This window comes from Anopheles gambiae, chromosome 2 (assembly GCF_943734735.2).
Source record: "Anopheles gambiae chromosome 2, idAnoGambNW_F1_1, whole genome shotgun sequence".
In the NCBI taxonomy this organism is placed as follows: domain Eukaryota; kingdom Metazoa; phylum Arthropoda; class Insecta; order Diptera; family Culicidae; genus Anopheles; species Anopheles gambiae.
Window position 1 is genome coordinate 10,319,431 of NC_064601.1, and position 25,374 is coordinate 10,344,804.

At 49.1% G+C, this 25,374-nt stretch overlaps 4 protein-coding genes across 8 annotated transcripts; 3 read left to right on the forward strand and 1 right to left on the reverse strand.

Moving 5' to 3' along the window:
* Nucleotides 1–1,106: 1,106 nt before the first annotated feature.
* Nucleotides 1,107–7,350, forward strand: LOC1281316 (tropomyosin-1). 2 transcript variants are annotated; one of them, XM_003435899.2, is made up of 5 exons: nt 1,107–1,250; nt 2,972–3,424; nt 3,490–3,709; nt 3,790–3,967; nt 6,378–7,350. In XM_003435899.2, exons 2-5 carry the CDS (start codon nt 3,051–3,053, stop codon nt 6,458–6,460), a joined length of 855 nt encoding a protein of 284 aa, XP_003435947.1. In that variant the 5' UTR covers nt 1,107–1,250; nt 2,972–3,050; the 3' UTR covers nt 6,461–7,350. The 2 variants fall into 2 exon arrangements, with proteins under 2 accessions (XP_003435947.1, XP_321262.1); XM_321262.6 differs by lacking the exon at nt 6,378–7,350 and adding an exon at nt 4,722–5,015.
* Nucleotides 7,351–8,295: 945 nt separating this feature from the next.
* On the forward strand, nt 8,296–18,314 carry LOC1281315 (synaptotagmin-11). Of its 2 annotated transcripts, none has more exons than XM_321260.5 (3): nt 8,296–9,015; nt 13,945–14,665; nt 15,242–18,314. In XM_321260.5, the coding sequence occupies exons 1-3, from the start codon at nt 8,976–8,978 to the stop codon at nt 15,921–15,923; spliced, it is 1,443 nt and encodes a 480-aa protein (XP_321260.4). In that variant the 5' UTR covers nt 8,296–8,975; the 3' UTR covers nt 15,924–18,314. The 2 variants fall into 2 exon arrangements, with proteins under 2 accessions (XP_321260.4, XP_003435948.1); XM_003435900.2 differs by having other exon boundaries at nt 13,966–14,665.
* LOC1281314 (tRNA-uridine aminocarboxypropyltransferase 2) lies at nt 18,227–19,404 on the reverse strand. The gene is made up of 2 exons (XM_321259.6): nt 19,141–19,404; nt 18,227–19,069 (listed from the first exon to the last, which is right to left on the reverse strand). Exons 1-2 carry the CDS (start codon nt 19,233–19,235, stop codon nt 18,367–18,369), a joined length of 798 nt encoding a protein of 265 aa, XP_321259.4. The 5' UTR covers nt 19,236–19,404; the 3' UTR covers nt 18,227–18,366.
* A 141-nt stretch (nt 19,405–19,545) lies between these two features.
* LOC1281313 (transmembrane GTPase Marf) lies at nt 19,546–25,373 on the forward strand. 3 transcript variants are annotated; one of them, XM_061649421.1, is made up of 10 exons: nt 19,546–19,980; nt 21,479–21,563; nt 21,650–21,942; nt 22,030–22,260; nt 22,331–22,438; nt 22,541–22,555; nt 22,784–23,707; nt 23,798–23,944; nt 24,019–24,215; nt 24,292–25,373. In XM_061649421.1, exons 1-10 carry the CDS (start codon nt 19,963–19,965, stop codon nt 24,491–24,493), a joined length of 2,220 nt encoding a protein of 739 aa, XP_061505405.1. In that variant the 5' UTR covers nt 19,546–19,962; the 3' UTR covers nt 24,494–25,373. The 3 variants fall into 3 exon arrangements, with proteins under 3 accessions (XP_061505405.1, XP_061505403.1, XP_061505404.1); XM_061649419.1 differs by lacking the exon at nt 19,546–19,980 and having other exon boundaries at nt 20,631–21,563; XM_061649420.1 differs by lacking the exons at nt 19,546–19,980; nt 22,541–22,555 and having other exon boundaries at nt 20,631–21,563.
* Nucleotide 25,374: the final 1 nt, after the last annotated feature.

Genomic DNA, 25,374 nt, shown 5'->3' on the forward strand with positions numbered 1-25,374 from the left:
TAAATGAATAATAACTAATAATAAATAATAAAACACACGACTCATTGGAATAAAGAATGAAAAACTAAACAACAATGCAATAACATTGTTGTACGTTTAAAATAAATAGGGAATTAAGCAAAAAATAACAACAACAAAAACACATCAAATCACAAGTAAGTATGACTAACTCAGTGACCTTTTTTTCTTTTTAAAAATAATACAGAAAAAGAGTAAACATGCAGCCGGCGCGTACGGCCATTCGTTTGCCTTGCCTTCTAAGAACAGAATTGCGTTCAGCCGTGTGATCTAAATTTTTGGGTCAATTTACTGACCATCTTTTCTATGCCGAACCAATGCGAGAGAAGGGAGAGAAGCAAAAGAAAAAAAAAAAAGACACCGACCGATGATGAAAATTTAATATTCCTTCAGATATTTTTGGCGTACGAAGGCGAACCCAGAGGTGTTTGGTGGTGTTTGTTGTTTTGTCGGTTGATTTTTACGCCCTGTGCGATGTGAGGCACGAAAAAGAACCACTGTCTCTCTACCAGGCACTGGTTAGTTGTTGAAAAATTGGGTTGAAAAATCGTTTTGTACGAAACGAAAGCAAAAAATGCTCAAAACGCGCGGTGTCGGGTGATTCAAATTTAGAATCGATGCGCACCGCGAGAGTGTAGCAAAAAGCAGCACGAAAAGAAAGAAAAAAAGCACACACACACACACGAAGGAAACACCAACCACCCGCAGTAAGAAAATTCGTTCATGGGGCATGTCGTGGCTGCTGGCTACTACGATTGCTGCTGCTGCCATCGGGAGCGCTAAAAAGGAAACGCTTCTCCTTTTCTAACCGTTGTGGTTCGTGGTTCGTGGTTGCCACCCCTGCAAACACACACACACCTGAGAGAACCGATCGTGGTGCGGATGCGCGTGCGAACTGCACGCGCACTAGATTTGCGCAAAGGGGAAAATGTGCGTCCCACCAGCACCAGCACATCGGGGAAACAAAAATGCGGGGAAAAGCGCCAAAAACGTGACGTCACCGTGAACTAAAGCCGACTCGGCGGGATCGTGCTTCACGCACGCTTTTCCCCGCTTTTCCTATGGCGAGTGTGTGTGTGTGTGTGCGCGAGGCCACTTCGTGCACCGTCCGGGACTGGTCGCACGGCTGTGTGCGTCGCTCGGCGTAAGGGTCAATCGGAGTTTTCCTCGTATTGCGCTACTCAGTGCTATCGTGTTTTTAGTCTTGCGAGGATTTGAGTGAAAGCGCTCAGGTTGGTTTTGTTGTTTTTGTTGTTCCTATTTTTTTTGTTTGCTTGAAAGGGGGTTTTGATTTGCCAGCGAAGGATAGTCCCTTACGTTTTGTATTACAATTAGGGTGAAAAAGTGTGTAATCTTTTGTTTTTTTTTTTTGGAAATGAAGCTTTACAGTGATACCAAATTGAATAGTATGAAAAAGTGCAGCCCAAAGTGCATCCTTAGTACGGTTACAGTAATTGGTAGTAGGAACCATTTAGCAGTCATCGGCAAAACTCCTTCCTAAACCATTAAAAACGTGTTTGGTTAGATAAAAAAAATGAAGCAAAATTACAACAACAATTTAAAAAAAAACGAGACATTCCTTAACGTGACGGCCTCTACCAGGGCAGCATCAGCAGTGAACTATTTCGTGCGCGTACAGGTGTCCGTGTAAGCGCCCCCGGTCAGTCAGATAGTGTGTCGGTGATCGGTGGGCCCGAAATAGCGCCAGACCGACCAATCGCTGCTACTGCGGAACGGCAGCAGTTTTTTCACACGCAACGGTTATAATTAACCATTTAGCCTAAATCTCGCGCACGGCACACAACAACAAGAAGAAGAATAAGAAGAAGAGGAAGAGGAAGAAAAAACATTTGATTTCATAGCGGGTGTATTGGGTAAAAAAAAACAGCCCCCCGCGTCTAAAAATAGTCTCCATTGCGGTTTGGGTATGATTGAGTAACCGCCTGTTACTGGTTAGCTGTGCAGCGGTAAAACTCTGTTTTGTGTCACCCCTTTTGCTAAGAGTAATCGAACATTGACAATGTATCCACCAATGTATTCAATGCCGTCTAATAACCGGAGGCCAAAATTTGCCAACTCTCTGCACTGAGCTTGTACTACAGGGCTGCCGTTTTTGTTGGGCGCTTTGCGCATGTCCGTATTTTGCGCACACCGTACCGGCAGCCGCACGATTCAGCTACTCTTTAGCTTATAAGGTCCGTCGGGCGGCTGCCTCATCCCCTCAGCCTCAGCCGTTTGCCACGGTATATACTAACTCCTGCCGGGGAGCTATTTTTACTAGAACAGATGCGCGCACGAACGCTGATGCGCAGGCCGCCTGATGCGTATGCGTGATCTCTCGCGCTTACTGCTGTCGCCACTGTGCTGCAACCTTCCTTGCACGGTTTTGGGAAGGATTTGGGGGCTACCACCATACCGTTACGCAGCGAGGGCAATTGTTCGCCGCGGCCTACTCATTTATGAAAATTTCTTGAAATAAACAGTGGCCTAGAGCAGGTTTCTCGGGGTGGGAGCAGAGGAATGGCGTGGAATGCGTTGCGTTGAGTATGGAATGTTGGGTAGTGCGTGGCGTAGGGACGGATGCAAATGTAGGATGGCTGGAAGGCCTAGAGTCGAATGTTCTATTATTAGGAATTGCCAATGGATTTCAAGCAATAGGCCTGCTATTTTGTACATCTCTTGATGTGCTCTACTGGTACTGTGGCATGCAAAATTGGGTGCCAATGTATTGCAACTGTATTTTTGCTCACTTTGCAAGGTTTTAGTGTTAAGCGCGAATAATCCTTGGCAATTACGAGCAGGTTTAATTAACAATATAGTTGATGGAGACGGACAGTAGCTAAGAAGTAGATCAAGACGTTAGGACCTACAACTTTACATCTTGCGTTCCAGAACTCAGCCGCAAAAAGACACTGTATCTCTTAACTGTTTGCCAATTTGTTCACTTTGACAGCTAGCACCTGCAAAAAGGAAAGCTCCTGTTCCTGTTTCATTTTCTGTGGCCCGCGGTTAGCTAAAACAAACCATCCAAAATGGACGCGATCAAGAAGAAAATGCAGGCGATGAAGATCGAGAAGGATAACGCGCAGGACAAAGCCGACACCTGCGAGAACCAGGCGAAGGAGGCGAACCTGCGCGCCGACAAGATCATGGAGGAGGTCGCCGACCTGACCAAGCGTCTGGAGCAGGTCACCCAGGACCATGAGAAGTTCAAGGCTAGCTTGGAGCAGGCCACCAAGGACAGCGAGGAGAAGGACAAGCTGCTCACCTCGACCGAGGCGAACGTGGCCGCCCTGACCCGCAAGGTCCAGCAGGTTGAGGAGGATCTGGAAAAGTCTGAGGAACGTTCGTCCGCCGCGCTGTCCAAGCTGCTGGAAGCTACCCAGTCGGCTGATGAGAACAACCGGTAAGCACAGGGCAATTGGGGATGACAGCGGTCAGCTAACTAACGTGCGCGGGGCCTCTTCGCAGTATGTGCAAAGTGTTGGAGAACCGTTCCCAGCAGGATGAGGAGCGTATGGATCAGCTGTCCAACCAGCTGAAGGAGGCGCGTATGCTCGCTGAAGACGCCGATACCAAGTCCGACGAGGTGTCCCGCAAGCTGGCCTTCGTTGAAGACGAGCTGGAAGTGGCTGAGGACCGTGTCAAGTCCGGCGAGGCCAAGATCATGGAGCTGGAGGAGGAGTTGAAGGTACGCAGGCGGAGCGAAGCAACCGGACAAGCCATTGAGTGTAACATCAATCTTCGTATCTTTCCGTTCCCTTCCCACAGGTCGTCGGTAACTCCCTGAAGTCTCTGGAGGTGTCGGAAGACAAGGCCAACCAGAGAGTGGAGGAGTTCAAGCGCCAGCTGAAGAGCCTGACGATCAAGCTGAAGGAGGCGGAGACCCGCGCCGAGAACGCGGAGAAGAACGTCAAGAAGCTCCAGAAGGAGGTCGACAGACTAGAAGGTACGTGCGAGAGCTTGCGCGACCCCCTGTATCTAATACACCACCAACAGCCATACCCGAACCATACAATCTGCGCGTGTACGATCGCGTTGGTCGTCGTCGTCGTCGTACCTTCTGGTGCTCACACTAAACGTGTTATACGGATAGGCAACGGGTAGTCTAATAGTTGTTCCTCGAGGCGAAGAGTACTGCGTCACTGATAATACACAGAGATAACACAAACAGATGCACACGTACCATCACACTGACACATGTTGTTACGTAGGCTTTACAGTAACAGTAGCTGTTAGATGCCAGACAGACAGACAACGCAGACAACACCACACACACATACACACACACTATTCTATTTCTCTCTTCGCTGTTTGCTTACTTGAATAACCTGAGCTGTAAATAGCCGCCAAGGGTGCTTTTGCTGTTTGCCATAAACCAAAAAACAAAAAACAAACATAAAACATAAACCCCGAAGCCGTTAGCTTGGTCTGTCCCCATAGCGGGGTCCGAGCTAGCTGGGTCTATTGAAATCCAATCACACCATCTCCAACTCCTCGACCTGAGCGAAGATCAACATATCTCTGCGGCGCACGATCGTCCGACACCGGGATGTGATGATCAAACTTCCCAAAAACCGTGTCTCCACCATTCCACCACGTCAGTCCACCATCCGTCCAGCCCACCATTTCCGGAACAGCAAACGACCTCGGGAACAACCACGCAAATCCTAACAAACTTACCTTTCTGTAATCTCTTGCAGACAAACTGATGAACGAAAAGGAGAAGTACAAGGCGATCTGCGACGATCTGGATTCGACCTTCGCCGAACTTACCGGATACTAAACTGCACGCTATCTTCCGTCTTAACGTTGGGCGTCACTGCCTGCCCGTACCAGCTTGCCTCAAAACCCTTCCACACCCTACCAACTTCCTTCCCCCACTCCTCCCATTTCTGTACCACTGCTGCTCGCTTTCCCCTCGCACACTTCTCTCCTTCACAGCTCTCCTGCATCCTCCCGCCTTCCTTCCTCTAGCCAAGTCCAGCTAACGAAACGCGAAAGCTCTCTGTTCGCGCACTAGCGACAAGATATCCTTCGACTGTGCCTTCTGCTACATCTGCTACTGCGTCGCCGTTTTGAACTGGTCGTTCGGTGCCTAAACGGTGCCCGACCTATACTACGATCCACGATCACGCAGAAACAAAAAAACTCCCCGCATCACGTTACACGTTGGTGCGCGGTGATAGTAGTGCGATGCTATCCGATCCGACCCTTTAGGTATTTATGTGTAACGCACGTTACATACACGATTCTGCTATGCGTTTCGATTTGGGTTTTTTTCTGAAAGTTTTGTTTTCACCGCCACAAACACTCACCACTTTTGTTTTTGTTGATTGATCCATTACAATCCACCGGCTGTGTGTGTGTGTCGGCTGTGACGTTGTACATCTTCTGCATTGTCTGCATTGTCCAGTCCGCACGTCCGTCATATTTGTACCTATATACATATATTGATCACCTCAAATGTGCTCGTCCGTTTCCGGTTCCGTTCGGTGTTCCGTTCATGTGTACATGTGTTTCCATTTCACATCTTTGCAAAAAAAAGAACATAAAAGCACATCCACACAATACAATGTTCTGATCGTCATCTTCCGTTCGCCCGGAACATCTTCCACCTGGCTCACACATACACAAACACACTCACACACGCGACTTCTCTTTGTGGCCGTAACTGTTCAGCATTCAGCAAAGCATTCCACTCTGTGTTACGTTGTGTTGTAAACGTCCGTTACCATCCCGTTTCACCTGTACGTGCGTGCGTTCGTTGTACACATAAACTACATACCAAATCCCGAATTTCCATTTATGTTGATCGAGCCTCGAGTTCCCCCGGTCATCAGGGGGAGGTAAAAACCCTTCCGACAGGATAGCTTTAGATCCCCATTCCATCCAAAATGCGCCTCGATCTGCATTGCGTGCATAGACCGCCGCTATCTAACCATACATGCGCTTACCGTTTGCATCCTGTTTTTTTTTGGAACTAGCTTGTGTTGTTCGGTGTACTAACGAGATTACTATCATATGTACGTAAACACATTCACTGGTTCTGCTGTCCCCATTGTTTGACTCATACGTTTGACCTTCGTGCGACAAATCACCATCGACCACACCGAATATCGTCCGTACGCGACAATCGGGCAATGTGTTATACTACGTGTTCTGGGACGCAAGATCGTTCGCAAGCCCTTCCCGTGCAGGCCAGAGAGAGAGAGAGGCTCCCGCGACGATCGGTGTCTGTGTATTTAAAGTGTCCATTCGTTTTTTTTTTTGTGGCGTTCAAGTTATGTCCATTTGGCAGACGGTCGCATTCCTTGTGCGATGTGGTACTAACAGACCATTTCTTCACTTCTTCACAGATGAGCTGGGCGTCAACAAGGACCGATACAAGTCCCTGGCCGACGAGATGGACTCCACGTTCGCCGAGTTGGCCGGCTACTAAGGTCGGCTTCCATCTATGGCCGGCTAATTCGAGGGGAAAAGATCGGAGTGTTACGATCGGTATGGTATAACGCCGGTGCCCTGGACTGTATACCTTACCGTGCCCGTACCGTACAGCACCTGCCCTGTTAACACTCCGTTACTTTACCCATCGGAAGGCATTTTTGAACGAACTTTCGCGATCGAAGCAAACGAGAACCGAGCTTAGCTTAGGACAGTCAGGCAGCAAAAGAGTAAATTTACACCGCGAATGCAAGGAACGAGCGAGTGCGAGAGAGAGAGAGAAAGAGTGCATTAGAACATCTAACTTAATGCGATCATCTAACATCACCGTCCCAGATGGTACAGAGGGGGGAGGGTGCCCACAGAGAAAAAACAGAAACACCAGCAAGGCACCATATTTATAGAGAACAGAGAGCAAGAGAAGCCCCTCCTGAAGACCCCAAAAAGAGACCATCCCAGAAGCAAGGTTACAAAAGATCATGTTGTTGTTGTTGTTGATGATGTTGTTGTCATTGTTGCTAGTCGCCAGCGTTGTTTTTGGAAGCTTCTATACATCCTTGCGTCGGAGCGCACAGGTAGTAGTGGTGGTGGTGGTCGTGAGTGGTTTTGCGGTTTGTCCATTAGGCCTGTAGGCAAGTTTGGCACCAAACACACACACAAACAAACCAATCAGTTGGCAGTGAACAGAGGTGACCATCTTGTACAACAAACAAACACAAATACACATACACATACATTAATCCACTCTGTCTTAGATCCGAGGTCGTAAAACAACATCAACCAATGTGTGAAGCATGCGTATCTTCCAACGTCTACTTTCTCTTGATAAATGTATTATTTATATCTTTTGAATAAAACTACGAGGACGGTAAATAATTTTAAGTAAAACATCCAGAAACGTGCATTACTTTTGTCCAGAAATGGTTGAAGTTGTGGATAGTAATTGATGATTGTCTAAAGGTGTGACTTTTTAAATTCTATAAAACACGAGACTTCTTAACACGTGGCCCGGTAAGTATGAGTCCTAACGACAGAACAAAAGAGAGCTCTTATTCTGCTCTTGATGTATGACGTGCCATACAAATGTGTTAGCGTTGGTTGGGTTTGAGAATCCGTACAACTATATTGTTCATTAACGTCACTACGCGTTGTATTGCAAACTTTTTGTAACAGAAACTCGGATTTGTCACGTGTTTGCTGGAGGCAACAGGCCGAAGGATCTAACTACCAAGAAAAGTTTGTGAAGTTGTTTCAAGGTGAAACCGAGAGAACAAGTGAATCTTTGGACAAGAAGAATTCAGAAGGATAATTAAAGGAAACAAATACATCGAGCGTCCAACTCCATGAGATCGCTTTAAAAAAAACCGTTAAACGATGGAAGCGCATGGTAGTTTGTACGGTCAGACACGTTAGCACGTGTTGGAGCATTTTCAAATATTTTTGTTTGCTTGCATAAAATGATACAAATTTTAATTAATTTTTAACTAATTTAAAAAAAGTACAAAAACTTTTGCTAAACTAAATTAGCTTTGCACTTCATTCTTTTTTTTGGGTGTATAGGTGTGCGATAGGTGTTGCTCTGACGTTTTAAGTTTCTATTGTGACAGTTGGAAGACTTCCAGAAAAGTTCAGACGAATTTTTCAGAATATTTTCCATTTCGTTTGGGTATATTGCTCCAAACTGGTTCTCTTTCTCTCACTCTCTCTCTCTCTTTCTCATGTTTTGTTCCTCTCGTTCATCTCTACACATCTCATCTCATCTCTCAGCATCAGCAGTTGCTCCGAAAGCCGCGTAGGAGTCGCAAAACTGAAACAATTAGTAGGCGACGACGACACCAAGCAGCAACCGGAGAGCTTAAAAGCTCCGGCCATTGTTTTGTTTTCCACCGGAATGGTGAAAACGGTGTAGAGCGCATGCGCCTCATTTCAGTTCCGCTTGCTTTATCGATTTGCCTGACGTTGGTGCTCACACCTTCAGCATAAGTGCGACATTGCGGTCATATTGTTCGGAGTTCCGTACAAGCGCATCGCATCCCAAGTATCCCAATTGTTGCCCAGACTGCTGGTGCTGGTGCTGCGTTCTGATCAGTGTTCAGTGCTTTCAAAAAGGATTCAACAATGGTACGCATTGAATACTGGGTGCCACAAGCATTATTCGTTCACTAGTTTGAAGGTGTAACAAAACTCGGTACCGAGGTGGGACGTTAGTGTCGACGTTTGCTAAAAAAAACACTTCGTAGGACAACTCCTTTCAAGCGAGTGTGTAGGCGCGCGCGTGCGTTTATTTCCTCCGTGTCCGCGTGTGAGTGTGTTTGTGCGTTGGAGGGTGTTTTTGTGTGCTTCAGTGTGTGCCCGGAAGAGATCCCACTGCTGGCTGGATTTTTAAGCAAATTGTGTAATCTCTGCCTGTAAGTTCAGTGAAGTGTCTCCGTGTGGTTGTGTGGGTGGAGTTTGTATTCCTGTTTGAATCCTGTCTCGTCGGCACAACGGTGGAGTCCGGAATCATCAACAAGATGGGCGACCACGGCCCGGACATGAACACGCTGGAAACTGGTAATATAGGGCTACTTCAATTCTAGGGCATTCTGCCCACGCGGACGGGAACGAGGTGGTTGGAATGAGTGTGTTCGAGCAGCGTGAGGAGGGGCTGTGGGGGAGGTAGAGTTCTATGCAGGAGATATAAATATGGATGTATATATGGAAGGAATTTGGTGTGGAAAAAGCTGGAGCTGCAGACGAGTCTCTGCAAACAGGCTCATACTGAAGGTGAACCAATACACGCACACAAACGCAAACATGCTTGCTTTGATGTGTATGGCACATCGTACAAACATCGGGCATTCCCATTAGCTGACATTAACAATCGCAATCGGGGAGCTCGAGAAGAGGGTGGAAGGGCGGTGAGGAGTGCAAACATTGCACTTTCCGATCATATCACTGGCGGTGGTGCCAATGCACCCGACAGTCGGTCGCCCGCAGTTGCGTGATGTCCGGCGGTACCAATTTTCTCGGTGCCCGCTTGGCTGGCAACACCTGATTCACCTGACCCCGTGAGTCATCCCGGGAAGCGTACAGAGCGTACGCGTCCCACACGACGGCTCTGCTGTCGAGGACGGAGAGTGGGAGAACGATTTTGATTTGGTTCCAGAAATTAGTACCAGAAAACAAGAAAAAAAAAAAACACATATCGATTAAGCAGTCCACAGCTGGAGCTGGAACATGATTGAAGAGACGGTGGACCTAGTAGATGCATTGGTTGGGATCATTAGATTTCCATTTGCTGGGCAAGAGGCTGCATTGCTCATTGAGGATACTCTGGATTTCGTTTTACCATTGGTTGTAGATTAAGGCTTCTGGCACCTGTTCAAGGTTTACCTCGTACAATGATGTCGAGGTATTTAGTGGATGTCCGCACGACATCCACAACCACAACATAACAGGATTATAATTTAGAATATATTACCATCAGATCCCCGCTTAGCAGCTCAATTCCACAGGAGTTTTCAGTTGCCGTTTACTTCTCCAAAGCTTTATGGTCTAAGATTTATGGAGATTGCATCTAGTAGTCTGAGCCAAAAGTGTTTGGATTAAGCTGGATGGTTACGAAGCTGCTACACTATCAGAAATACACCAATCATCACCATAGCGATGTAATCTAATCTACGTTCTTCCCTCTGGATTGATTGAATGTATTGCCTTTCGCTGGCCCTGGCCCTTGATTCACCATGCAACAGTCATAGTTTTCGCCGCGCAAGAGCTACCAGCTAATACCACGAATGTGTCAACTAGCACAGGTACTCTCATAAAACACATTCCGGCTGCAAGTCACGTACGGAATGCAGGACGCGGAATAATCATACCCGTGTTGGACAGAATCCACTCCCGATAAGGGGAAGATATCAAAGAAAGGCAAAAAATAGCCAGCTTATTTTCTTTCCCCTATCACAGCTTCTCCCACTCATCCTCATGGGGAAGCGTCTTACTCAGGAAGCTGTTCCTATCGATTGGCACTGCTGGCGTCTCGGTATTACTTGACGCAGCAAAATGCAGTCCTGCCTGCCAGCTTGCCGGGCGACCGGGAGGTCGTATAACTCCCGCCAGCAAAACCGTAAGCATACCCGCTGTGCTCGTATAAAGCATTGCATTGCGTCCTTGGCTGTGGTGTGCACCCGCAAACCCGATTCTCGACACGCGCCGGCCATGGAGGCCTTTCCTTGAACTTCGATGACAAAGCCCTCTCCGAGTGCTCCGAAGGCAGCAGCATGGGAGCCGCCCAAGCCCGTGGAGGAGGAGGAGGAGGAGGATGCTGAAAGGACGCACACAATGCGGGCACCGTCTTGTTGGGGGAATGGTTGTAAGACACGTTGCATTGCATGTCCGCCTGTCACTTACACTCGACGGCGTGTAGAAGTTTCCAACCAGTATTATCGAAAGGGGAGGGAAAAAAACAAAAACAAAAAAGACAAGCAAATGCCGTTTCGAATGCGGACATCTCAAGAGACACGGATGATGGGTGTGCATCTCTGCAATGAGCCAGACAGTTCGGATGAAGATGTCGGAAGTTGGCGCACCTGAGCGCCACAGAGTTATTCGTGCCGTGCACGAACGTGTAATATTGTGTGCCAACTGCTTGCGTCTATTTTTCCGTCGTTTGCTTCATTCGCTCCCCCGAGAGCCGTTGACCACCAACACGTCTGACATCCAAACATAGCCCACCACTGCACTGACGAAAAAGGGCAACGCGTTCGTTGATGGTTTCGGCCATCATTCCCCGCCCGAACGAAAATGGACCTAAAGTGCGCCATTAGCGCAAAGCTCTTGAAAGGCTGGCAGCAAGAATCGGCAAGCTCTTGCCGCTTCTAGAACATCCACTTCGAGGGAACTGGTACTAGCTGCAGCTATTACCGAAGTGATTCACTGGAGTTTGCTTAAAGCGACGTAATGGATTATCCAGCAGTCGCTTGGAATTGAAAAATGCTGCCACTTTTCTGTAACTGATCGGTGGTCAAGTCGATTCTCAACACTCGAGAAAGCTTCACAAAGCACCAGCACGAAACAACGAAACAACGTACCTTGTTAACCAATTGCTAGTGCCTTCCTTATCGGTGATTTGTTTGTGGCGAAAAGGAAAGCGGCCTCGCACCATCGTCCCCTAGCCCATCAATAATCCAATTAAAGTGGATTTGCATGAACGAGCGCTCGTATTTGGGAACAAACAGAACGCACCGAAATAGCTTTCACTACGCGAATGAATTCATAATTTGAAATGAAATCCTTCTTTGAAGTACGTTTCACGAAGGCAATGGAGATAAGCTTACAAAATCTGCAAGCTAATCTTGTGCTGAATGAGTGTTTCATAGGGAGCACAGCGATGGGTCTTAATGCTCGGATTTGATTCTATTTTCAGTAGAATGTGTTTTCATTCACTCGGAGCTGAAGTAGAGTATTTACAAGAAGTGTTTTTGCTTTCTAGCACCACACCAAATACAACATTGGGTCCAATTTATGTTGGCTTTTAACATTAACATTGGCTTTTCGTTGGTTACGTCCTACAAAGGTTAAATAAGTTATCCAACCGCTTGTATTGCTATCCCAACTCCACACCGGATACGCAGTTTACGCTCCCTTGTGGTGCATCCCTGGGTGGTGTGTGGAAAACCCAAATGCTAGATGTTTTTTGAATATTTTATAAACAATCGATTGGTGAAAGTTAAGGACCGTTGCCGACCGTTTACGCATCGCGCCGGGGACATAGAGAGAAAGAAGGCGACCCCCATATCATTTGGGAGCCACTAAAATGTGTGAGCCAGCTTCTCCGAGGAGCTTGGAGGATCGTAACACGTGTTACATTGGACGCAAGCTGTGCTTCTTGGTTCGTGTGAGCCGCTGGAAGCCGTTTTCGTTTTTGCTACTGCTGCTTCTCGCGTTAGAATGCCTTTATATTGCTCCCAGTTGGAGTTGGAGGTGAGTTGGTTGAATTTTTGCTGAGCTCACTGGCGGGTCGGCCCCGTCCCAAGTCCCAACCACGGCTGGGCTAGAAAGCGCAAGGGTAAGCGCAGAGAAGGTCGCCAAAGTCGTAAAACGCCAAAGCATATTGCAATGAAAAAACAAACCTTTCATTTCTATGTGTGTGTTTTCGACTTTATTTCGTTTTCTACTTCGTAAGAATGAAATGAACGATTGCTTTTCCATGACCATTGAGCACACTGGGAGTGAAATAGAAAACACGAAAAAAAACTCCCCCGTACGGTCAAGTTTAGATTGTAGGGTTACGATAAGGCAACATTTGCAATTAAAATTGTTTTGGCAATCAACAATCACCTTCAATGCAGTCGGAGACGTTGGAATTATGTATTATTTTCTAATAACGACCACCACAAGCTCCATGTACGTTCGTTCAACGCAATTTGGTCTAAAAGTACTTGTCCATTACATGGTTGTATTACAGCATCGAACAATTGCGGGATTACTTACCACCACTGGCATGGCTGCTACTTATCTAAACCACCCTGCCCGGTCGGCTACAACCGATAAGGAAAATGACTTTCCAACGAAATTAGCACACCCGGGACAGCTCAGGATGAGATGATCCGTTGCGAAGGGGGCGCGAGCCGGGAACTTTTTCCTGCTTAAAATTAGCAAACCAGGTGGGCGCTGAGTAAGTGTTAAGGCCTCCTTGCTTTAATCCCACCTCGAAGAAGCTTCCCTTGAAGGTGGACGAAATGATTATCCAAGATAGTGTGTGCTTGGGCGGCTGCGCGAAAAAGCTCATGACTTTTAGCTGAAATTAGCTGTTAAAGCCCAATCGTTTGCGTAAATTTATCATAATTTCAATTTAATAAACACTCCAATCCACAACACTGTTGTAGTTGTATTTGTTGTTAGTTAGTAAGGGAAAACCATCCTCGCGAAATGGTGCCACACATTACGGCTTTACGAGGGTTCGCAACGCGTAGCAACGTACGCATTGAAATATGACGCAGGAAAACCCGATGCCATCAACCCGCCCCTACTCGGGGGGCCTATTCCGCGGATTCTGTTGCTTTCAATTTGACGCACCACTTATCGTCACTTAGTAGTCCCTCCACCGCCTTCTGCCTGGTAAATGGTTTCTTTATGGGCTGCTCGCGGCATTTCGGGGAGATCTTGTAATGCTGGCTTCCCCCTCTGTAAGTTAGTCTCGAAGTAAACGCGGGCTTCCCAGAATCAAACAATGAACCTGCCAATTGGCCCCCCGATACAGCAATGGATTGGCTCTGGCGAACGTTTACGATGCTTTGGGGGGATGTTTTCGCACCGAATTTTATGGCCCGCGAATCGGCCCCGAACTGGAATGGCCGTCTAAGGATTCCCGAGCCTGACCTTTGGCAGGCCTTCCTCTATTGCACACTCGATTCTAACCCCTTCCGGTACCCGTCGTGCCACCGCGGCACAGCACCCACTCTCTATGTACTCTTTATCGCACGTTGCCGTTCATTCCAGATTACGTTGTGCTCATTTCAGTGGTGCCAGCCGTGCTCGGGCTCACCGCAGCCGCCATACTGGCCGTGACGGCCTGCTTCTGTGCCCGGCGCTTCCGCCGCCAGCACAAGAAGGCGGGCCACGAGGCGTCCTCGCTGCCGTTCCAGCCACCGCGGCCACCGAAAGCGGTCCGCTCGCCGAGCGGCCAGCCGCCCCAGTATCTGAAGAAATCACCGTCGCCGACCAGCATCAAGCCGCTGCCGGGCCACCTGCCCGCCCAGTCACCGACCGACCAGACGACGGCCGCCGGCGGAACGACCGCAGCAACGGCGACGACCACGCTGGCCACGACCACCACCACCACCAGCATCGTGCCACCGACCAAGTACACCGAGGAGAACGAGCTGATACCGAAGAATGCGCAGCTGGAACCGAAATCACCGGACGTGTCGGAGCTGGGCGATCCGAGCGCGTGCGAGAACGGGGACGGCACCGAGCACGGCAAGCTCGGTACGATCGTGTTCAAGCTACGCTTTCTGGCCGACCGGAGCGCGCTGGTCGTGTCGGTGGTGCGGTGCCGCGGTCTGCCCGGCAAGAACCACGGTACGGCGGCGGCCGAACTGAGCACGATCGGGGGCGGCACGATGCTGTGCAACGGGAGCGCCAACGGCAAGCAGACGGCCACCGATCCGTACGTGAAGCTGCAGCTGCTGCCCGACAAGCAGCACAAGGTGAAAACTCGGTAGGTAGCAAAGCACTGCTGTCAAAGCTGACGCTTAGAATGTGGCTGGAGAGAGTTTCCCCCGGATGATGACACACCTTTGAAGATGTGCTCTATAAGAGATAAGGACAAAAGCGGCCACAGACAATCAATACTGAAGGTCATCTCGAACTGAGCAATTGAGGTTGGTTTGAATGCCGACATGCCGAGTGTTGTCCCCTAAACCACGCGTGGCAATAAAACTTGCGCCACCATTTTTCGCCTGCGGAGGACGATAAATATAGATGTGAAGAAAGTTTGCTTTCTCCCTTCCTTCCCAGAAACCGAGCCGGGAATTGAAAAGTAATCCATTTAGCGTTCCTTTTCCGTTTCTCCTTCTTCCAACTCTCCTGGTTGGTTGGTTGGCTGGTTGGAAGCGCAGATGTTTTCCAAAAATAAACCCATAATCTGCAGCCGGAGGCTCTTCTGTGCAGCAGTAAAATGGGGAAAATGGGAGCAGCCCGATGCGGTGGTGTAATCGTCGGAATGGGTTTTCCCACTAACTTATCACTTATCTCTGTGTGTTTTTCTTCTCCATTTCACCTCCCCCCTCCCCAGAGTGCTACGCAACACGCGCAACCCGGTGTATGATGAGGACTTTACCTTCTACGGACTGACGCTGAGCGAGCTGGCCGGCATGTCGCTGCACTTCGTGGTGCTGAGCTTCGACCGCTACAGCCGGGACGACGTTATTGGTGAGGTCGTCTGCCCGCTGTCCGGTATCGACCTGCAGCAGATCGAGAACCAGCAGGTAGCGCTGAGCCGCGAGATTCAACCGCGCAGTCTGAAGATCCGGGCGCAGGGCCGTGGCGAGCTGCTGATTTCGCTCTGCTGGCAGCCGGCCGCCGCCCGGCTGACCGTCGTACTGCTGAAGGCACGCAACCTGCCGCGCATGGATGTGACCGGGCTGGCCGACCCGTACGTCAAGATCTACCTGCTGTACAATGGGCAGCGCATCGCGAAGAAGAAGACGCACGTGAAGAAGCGCACGCTCAGCCCGGTGTTTAACGAAAGCTTCGCGTTCGACATACCGACGACCGAGGGGGCCGGCGGCGCCACGCTGGACGGTGTTTCGCTTGAGCTGATGCTGCTGGACTGGGACCGGGTCACCAAGAACGAGGTGATCGGGCGCCTCGAGCTGGGCGGACCGCGCAGTAACGGTTCCGCCCTGAACCACTGGAAGGAGGTGTGCAACTCACCGCGCCGCCAGATTGCCGATTGGCACAAGCTGCGGGAATAGGTGGCCAGCGGACGCTATGAGCATGCAAAAGGCAGCGGAAAGTTGCCGCAAACAGTCATCTTGTTTCCGTAAAACCACTCTTCGATCCACCTTGTTATATGGCTTTGACCAGGCCCTCTCTTTTCCCCCCCAATGACTAAATGTGACCCCTGAAATGAACTGAGCATTCTTGAGCAGACGATAGATAATGTGTAGAAGCATCACGCTATGCCCTTATTCACAAAAACTCATCATAGGCCAGGCACGTTTGTTGCGGCAAACATATGAATCACGTCAAATTAACACATTTCATCTGGTAACGAATCTACACCCCTACAGTAGCTATGAAGCCCACTGATCTGTGCATCTGTAGTTTGTAGCGCCAGGCTTTCTGCGTGGGGGGTCTAGTGCATGCCCATCACACCACCACCACCACCATCAATTTTTATCACTAGGAAGGAGCTTAGAAATGGAGATGGATACAACGGGACAGAGATTTATCGATATACATATATACAAGCCAACTGACACCTTCTATATCCGATGACGATGCACGTATATCCATGCTGAGGGCATACATCTAAAGTACAGGAATCGCTATTCCCATGGTCTTGCTGAGATCTTGCTGAGTACAACTGAACAAGAAGTTGAATTTGCACCCACTTTTCCGAACCGATCACTCTCCTCGCTTCTGCCGAGAAAAAAGGGAGTTAGCAAAATTAGACACGAGAGACATAACATTGATCGAATCCAATGCACACCGATTGCGTCCACCGATGCATCATCACTTGCACCCGTTGCTACTACGTTCACGTGTGCTTCTGTGTAGTTCTCGCACTTGGTGCCGTAGTGTTGTGAAGCAAAGAGCGAGAGAACGGGGGAGAGAAAGCCATGCTACTACTAAATAGGCATAACATTTTGGAAACTACCCAAACACACCCACTCAACATATATTTACTCGCTACGCGTAGATGATGATAGACAGTAACAACAGGCAAACATAAGCAAAGCAAATATGCAAAAAAAATAAAGAAACAGAAACAAGCCCCTATAAGCTGCCCCATAGAGGCGTATGTTGCCCGGCTATTGGTCAATATTTAGTGGTAGACTCTACGCTGATCCCATCCTGTCCTAGGTCCTAGGCGTAGCAGGTTATGTGAACGATTGGTTCTTTATGAAAGAGCCCAAGCAAGGACACCATTAGCGTTAGTGGGATGTGTATGTGTGTGTGTGTGGGGGGGTTGCTGGAGCGGTGGAAATGGTTGATGAAACCGCGCTTATGTATGTATTATGATACGAGAAAGGGAAAAGGATAGGGCCCATAGGGACGGGGATTTGATGATAAACGATGGTCTAAGTAAGTGTAGATGTTAGTAACCGCCAGTAATTAGAACCTTTTTTTAGTACTTACACAGGAACCATCCGTTGGACGGGTCCTGGTTGTGTTCCTTATGCCATAGAGTAATGCTTCAGTGATTTGTTCATTGTTTTTAAATAGTCGGTAGTACCTTCACGTTAGTTACCACAAAGCTGAGCAGACAAAACAAGTATGTTAAACCCTCCTCCAGTTCATGTTCTCCTAAGACCCCGTAACGGTACCCTAGTGCCGTTGTAAATATTTTGAAATTTTGGTTTGGAAACCAACTCCTAGAGATTATTTCTTTGTAGTTTTTTTTTGTTTAAGCATAGACTTTAAACATTCCATTTCTTTGATCCAATACAATACAACCTCTTTGGTAAGCGCAAATCAAACAACGTAGAATATGCTGTGAATATCGTAGTGCGTTAGTGATTATTTTATGGCTGTAGCTTTTCTGGAACTGGCTGTAAGGCTGTTCCGGCTGCGAGGAACGAAATTGCATGCGCAAGAATGTGGCCCCAGCGCGATGGTGCAGATATTTGTGGCAATGATGAGTCTCAATTTAAGGTAACAGTAATTTCAGTTTACAGTCCAAAGATGTAAGTGGGTGTTTGCTGGCCGTTTGCTAGCGAGCGACGATTCAAAAGCAGGCCCAACGGAAGCTACCCCTATGGACGATTGTACGTACAATTCGACGGTATCGCGCAGGAGCTGTATGATCAGTTTGCTTCAGTGCGTTGTTTTAGTAGCTTAAGAGATTGGGACACTATTATATTAACATGCGAGAAAGCAAACAACAGCAACCAAAAACAAACATTGTTAAATTTGAATTTGAATATTTAAGATGCTGCAAGGCGTGCGCACGCGCGCGATAGAACGGCGTTTGCATAGCGCCCAACGGCGCCCAAAACCATACATTACAAAGATGGGTCATCAATAGTTCTGCTCTGTGTGAATGTATATATACACATAATAAAGCTATGCTCTATTTTATGTTACGAAATCAGTACAATACAAAGTGGTATAATAAAATGATTTAAAAAAAAGTAAAATCATCGTGTTCTGATGCTGGATTTACCGCGGTAAAGAGTTCTGTCCCTATTTCTACGTCGAGTGCTTCCGTTCCGTCCCGTCCGATGGGTCGTCCTTAAAGTTGTCCGCGTGCTTCAGCAACCGATTCAACCGCCGCCCGATCAGCTTCGGGTACTGGTTGTGGCGGATCAGGAACTCTTTCGACTGGTGCGTGACTGCCCCGTTGGCGAGCTGGTACTGGCAGAGCACGTGCAGCGGCTGGAGCAGCTGCTCCCGGTATCGGTCGTCGCGTTCGAGCGCGCTGAGCGCCTGGATAGCCGTTTCCAGCGTGCTGAGACAGCCTTCGGTCGGCTGGGTGCGGATGATGTAGCTACTCGTGCCGGACGATACCAGCTTCACCTGGCGCATTCCATGCAGAGCGGTCGAGCAGTGGTAGATAGCTTTCGCCTGTGGCCACGTGCCATCGAGCAGGATCAGATTGTACGGCCCGCCGGCCGGATCGATTTGCTCGATCGGGACCGAGCTGGCGCTGGGATAGAGCAGCAGCGACCGTTTGTCGGCCAGGATCGCCTCCAGCTCCGCATCGTGCCGGGTGTTGGGGAACCTTTTGCCCTTGTAAATGAGACACTTGCCGGGGGCGAGCCCAACGGACAGCATCGGGGCGGTGCGTAGCGATCGCTTCTCTTCGGCCGGATGTTGCAGCAGTACGATGCGCCCGGCAGGATTCAGCGGCTCGGGGGGTAAAGCGGCACACCAGCACACTTGCACGGGTCGGCTGGAAGCAGCGAACGGTGAAAGGCAATCCATTAAGCAATCCATTTAGCAACCCATTTGTTGCAAACTTACCAACATTTGCTGCACAGCGGCCTCATCCTAGGCGGGTCTGCCGGAATGTTGGCCAAATCTTCCCAGGCCGATAGCTCCAGCATAACGTCAGCCATTTCGCTTCGATTACACTTTTGTTTGCTACAAAACAATTCCCCTACTTATCACTGAATGCTTCCGAACTAAATGGAATTTGTCCGCACTAAACAAACTTATCACAGGTTGCCAGATACGGTGTGTGTTCCATTGATAATCGCACTCCGTACCAGTACCAGCCGCACACGGTTCCCGTGAAGAGATGTAAACAAAACCGCCATGTGTCAGAAAAAACCCCCCTCACGCCTGACAGTTCGCGCCTGTCAGTGTATGTGCGTGAGTGTGTGTGTGTGTCCGAGCGCCGTGAATTGACAGCAGCGAACGCACTGGAAGAACGGTGCGGTGTGTGTTCGTGCTTCTGCAGCGACGTTTTGTCGTCGTCGTTATCCCCGACAGCTCAAAAGGCGAGTTACATCACGCGATTTCACAAACGCAGCAATCGGAGCAAACAATTTGCCCAGCGAATCGTCCCCCTTTGCCGTGGTGCATTGTGCTGTGTATGTGAGTTTTGTGGGTAAAGAAACGGCCATTCCCCCCGTTGTGTGTGACCTCGGTGCGACGGGCAAGTGGCAGCACACAATCATCACCGAACGGTAGCGAAAAGTGCGCCGTGTGCGTTTTCTAGCATGCTCTAGCGCAGAGAAAAACGCAGCCTGCCAGGACATTCCGTCATCATCGGTGAGGAAACATCATCGTCATCCAAATCCAGCAGCAAATTGGGGCGCCGCTTGCTCTTTCCGTCGTAGTATGACCGAATCAAAGCAGGTTCGTATCCGGAGCGGAACGGAACAGGAGGGATGGAGGGGGCACGGGGAAAACACAACGGCGCACTCACCTTCATTCATTGGGCCGTGTGCTTTATCAGCTCCCAGCACCACGGGTGGAACGAACCACAAACGAAAAAAAACAAACCGTGCTCTTCTTTTACCTTTTGCGTCCCGCTTGCGTTCTGTTCTTCTTCACGCCTTTCCGCTAATTATCCGACCCACCCACACACACTCAGTGAGCCATACAGTTATTTGGAAAGAACTGTTCGGCGAGAGCGCAATTACGATGTATCGTTCCCGAAAAAGATCATCTTGTTACGCCTGCCGTGGGCCATCCCCCAATGCCTACGTCGTACTAGCTTGCCTCCTGGCTTACCTTGACCGTTATGTGCTTTTTGTCCGATCTTTCCTGGCTGCATTTTCATTCATCCGTTTCCCCGCTTTATCCGTTGCTCTTTATCGATTGTTTTGCATTTCCCTCCTCCTCTTTTTTCCAATTTGTGTGTGTGTGTGTATGCCAACAGTAGTTCCACGACCGACGACCGTGCACCATATCCCGCCATGCCCTGCGACTGTGCTTTAAATTTCCCAGTACGGATCCTTTTCTTATGTTCTGTTTTTTTTTTCGGTTTCTCTTTTTATTTTCAGTTCGTTGCTTAATGCCAGAGTGTTAGCGAGCGTGAGATAGAGCAAGACGCGGTTCCTCCCGTGTGAACGTGTAGATAAGGTTGAGTGCACACACTGTGAAGAACGTCACAAACAACCCCCACCCATTACCGCGATTCCTTCCAAAGGCTCCTTTTGTGTTGTGCCGTCAGAAGTGGCTTTGAATGCGGCTGTTTTCCCGGCTTTAGTTTACACAAAACACATACACACCGGTGCTCAGTAGGCTATCATTTCCGTTCGGTTCGAATCCGTCTACTAACCCCTGCCCGTTCATTCATACGTTCCCTGCTTGTGCTGCGAAGTGTGGTGGACGTGGAAAGCAAGGAAAGGAAGGATTGATTCTTTCGAACCTGTTGTCGCTTTTTCCTTTTCCTCAACCTAGCGCCACAATCGAACCGCTTGACACACTCGCGCAGAGGATAAGCGGTCCACCGGAAGGCGGGAATTAGAAGTATACACGGTTTTTGTATTTGTCTGTGTGTGTGTAGCACAACGGCATCGGTATCAGAGATTGTGACAAAAATCACCAAAACAAACTAAAGCGCAATTGATTCGTATTGGAGACGTATTTATTTAGCAAAATTGTTGCCCGTTAAAAGCCGTACCCAATTGTCACGTGTCGTGATCGCTCTCCCTCGTTTCGTTTCGTTCGGACTGCCAATCCCGCCAATTTGCGTACCGATTTGTGCCACCCCATGGCAACCTACCTGAACCGCACACTGTCGATGGTGACCGGCAACGGAAACGCCTCGATGTACGATACGGCCGCCCTGATCGATCCGAACGCCCGCACGCTGCACAACAATGCGACCGACGTGTCGCCGCTACAGATTTTCGTGCGGGCGAAAAAGAAGATCAACGATATTTTCGTCGAGATCAATGATTATGTCGTCGAAACGACCGGTTTCATCGAAGGTGAGAGCGAAAAGCGAGGGTATGTGGGGGACGTGTTTTAGTTTAATTGCCATATTTTTTTTTCTTCTACGCTTCCCTTCTCCCAGCTGAACTACCCGCCTCGTCCGAGATCGTCGACAAGGCGGAAGCGGAACAGTTCAAAAGCTATGTGCTTAAGGTGCGAGGCATCCGGGAGGTGCTGGCGCGCGATAACATGAAGGTGGCATTTTTCGGCCGCACCTCGAACGGCAAAAGCTCCGTAATCAATGCGATGCTGCGTGATAAAATTCTTCCCAGCGGTATCGGCCACACGACCAACTGCTTCTGCCAGGTGGAAGGCATCGATGGTCACGAAGCGTACCTGGTGAAGGAGGGAAGCGATGAAAAGCTCAACGTGACCGTAAGTATTCCGGTGCATGGGTCCCCATCATCGTCCGGCGGTTGAAAAGGCGCATGAAGATAAGGTTCTTATTTGTGCAAATTGCAGTCCGTGAAACAGCTGGCCAACGCACTGTGCCAGGAGAAGCTGTGCGAAAGCTCGCTGGTGCGAATATTCTGGCCGCGCGAACGGTGCAGCCTGCTGCGCGATGACGTCGTGTTTGTCGACTCGCCCGGTGTGGACGTGTCGCCGAACTTGGACGACTGGATCGACAACCATTGCCTGAATGCGGACGTGTTCGTGCTGGTGCTAAACGCCGAATCTACCATGACGCTGGCGGTAGGGTTTTTGCGGTGCGCGTGAGGCAATTGTACAAAACATTTATTCAAAACTATTTTTATATCTGTAGGAAAAATCATTCTTTCACGAAGTGTCCACCCGTCTATCGAAGCCGAACATTTTTGTGCTGAACAACCGCTGGGATGCGTCAGCGTCCGAGCCCGAGTTTCAAGAATCGGTAAGTGTTTGTTACGCGGGACTATCTGACCCATGTGCTCCATCGCTCATTGCTTCCACGGTGCGTTTATTTTTCTTCTAACCCATCTACACACATTTAAAGAAGGAGCTGGAAAAGGTAATGAAATGCGTTTCGATGCACGGTGACTGTTATCGCTTCTTAAACGAGCGCGTTAACCATGCACGCTTTTCATTCTTTTCTGTCCCTGTGTGCGTGTTGTGCGTGTGTTAATTTTCTGTTTCCCCGTACCTACAATTATATATTTTTTGCACCACTACATGTGTTAGAAGAAGCATACCCAAAAGCAATTGCAAACGCTGACCAAGCGCTCATGTCTTCCTTCAGGTGAAAGCTCAACACCAGGAGCGGTGCATAGATTTCCTGGTGAAGGAACTGAAGGTCGCCACACCGAAGGAAGCGGAGGAGCGTGTGTTCTTCGTTTCGGCACGCGAAACGCTGCAGGCACGGCTAAAGGAGCAGGAAGGCCTCCCAGCGATAGCGGGCGCGCTGGCCGACGGCTTCCAGAACCGCTACTTCGAGTTCCAGGACTTTGAGCGTAAGTTCGAGGAATGCATTTCCAAGAGTGCGGTGCGGACCAAGTTCGAGCAGCACAGCTCGCGCGGCAAAAACATTGCGAGCGATATGCGCATGATGCTCGACAGCATCTATGAGCGGGCGAACGTGCTGCGCAACCAGAAGCTCGAGCAAAGGAAGCGCCTGACGGACCGGATCGCCAGCACGGAGACGTCGCTGATGCAGGTGACGCGCGAGATGAAGATGAAGATCCATACGATGGTCGAGGAGGTTGAGCAGAAGGTGGCGAAAGCGCTGAACGAAGAAATCTGGCGGCTGAACGTGCTGGTGGACGAGTTCAATCTGCCGTTCCACACGGATCCGCTCGTGCTGAACGTGTACAAGAAGGAAATCAATGCGCACGTGGAGAACGGGCTGGGGTCGAACCTGCGCGCCCGGCTCAGCACGGCGCTGGCGATGAACGTGGAGACGGCGCAGCGCGAAATGACGAGCCGCATGACGGCGCTGCTACCGTCGGAGAAGATGAGCGCCCAGCAGCATCAGGTGGTCGTGCGCACGCAACCGTTCGAGATGCTGTACACGCTCAACTGTCAGAATCTGTGCGCCGATTTCCAGGAGGACCTGGAGTTCCGGTTCTCGTGGGGCATTCGGGCACTGATCGCACGGTTCAATGGGAAGATCCGATCCAGCAATCGGAAAGCGATCACGCACCATCGCCAGAACAGCAACATGAATGTGAGTTTAGTTGATGGAGGGGACAATGGCCGCCTTGTACAGAACATGTTAATGAAAGGTAATTTCTTCTTCCCTCCCTCCCATCGTTAGATGTCACAGGTTCTTTCTCCAACCTCACCGATGTGTCTTATGCCGGAGAACGAGCTGATCACGAACGAACAACTGTCGGTGATTTCGAAGGTGGCCATCGCTTCGATAGGATCGCAGGGAACACTCGGTCTGGTGGTGGCTGGATTGGTAAGTCTCTAGTAGTGTTTTATATTATTTAACGTTCCGAAGCATAAACTACATGCTTATTTTCCCCCTTAAAGATGTTGAAAACCATCGGCTGGCGTGTGATAGTCGGCGCCGGTGTAATATACGGCAGCGTGTATCTGTACGAACGATTGTCCTGGACGAACACGGCAAAGGAGCGCAACTTCAAGAACCAGTACGTAGATCATGCAACGCGCAAGCTGAAGCTGATCGTTGATTTGACCTCGGCCAACTGCAGTCACCAGGTGCAGCAGTAAGTAGCGCTCGAAATTCATTGCTTCATCTATTGCCTATTTTAAAATTGCTCTCTATTTTAATGTTCTATTCAGGGAACTGTCCAGCACTTTCGCACGATTGTGCCGGGTGGTGGACACGGCCAGCACGGAGATGAACGAGGAGCTGAAGCAGATCGAAAGCTCGCTCGGGGTGATCGAAACCAACCAGAAACAGATCAAGCTGCTGAAAAACAAGGCGAACTACATCATGAACGAGCTGGAAATCTTCGACAGCAACTACATCAAGGCGAATTAGATAGAATCGTTGACTATCCCCTATTTCTTGAGCTCCTTGCGCCGGTGGATGGGCAACAGTGTAATTGCCGTTTAGATACAAATGTTTCCCGTACCCGTATTGGTTCTATTTTTTATGGATTCAGGAAGGGGGAGAAAAAAGCTCCCCACAAAACAAAACAAAACGAATGTGATTTTTTTTTCATTTTTTCATCTCGGTTGGGAAAATCGAGCACAGAAACGTTGGAAGCATTGTAAAGCAAGTCCTAGTTGTTGAGCAGCTATTGTTCCGTAGCACACGTGCGTTCCTTTTTGCGCCATAGAAAAGGGCAATAATGGTTCGGCTGTAATCGTACTAACCCAAAGCAATGTCCTCAATATCCTCTGTTAACAGCACCTCCGGCAGGAGTGCAGCATATTTAATGTTTGTTTCTATAGTAGGCAATAGGCAAATGAACGAAGCAAGGCGAAACGACGCAACGCTTTTAGTGAGGGGATGCGCTCGCAGGAAGATGGCGCAATGGCTGCGCAACGGGGTGCGTTACAGGTGGTGCGCTAGACGCGAAAGGAGCAGGTAGAGCATCGCTGCTTCACCCGTGCTGTATGATACTATTTAATGTACTGTGAATTAGTAGCAAATATCTATACTCTTCAAACCCGTTGTTTGATATGTAAAAATAACACAACTAAATCGAATCGTTCTCTCCGTGTTCACGTGAATAAATGTAGTTTGCAACGCGGTGGCGGTGCACCGGAAGAGCGGACGAGCGAAGCTACCAACGCGGCACGTGATCACACGTTTGCTGCTATAAATAGACCGTTGACGCGTGCATAGCATCGATAGGATACTTTTTACAAAATAAATTGGACAAGCAACAGAAAAGAAGAAAAAAACACAGAAAG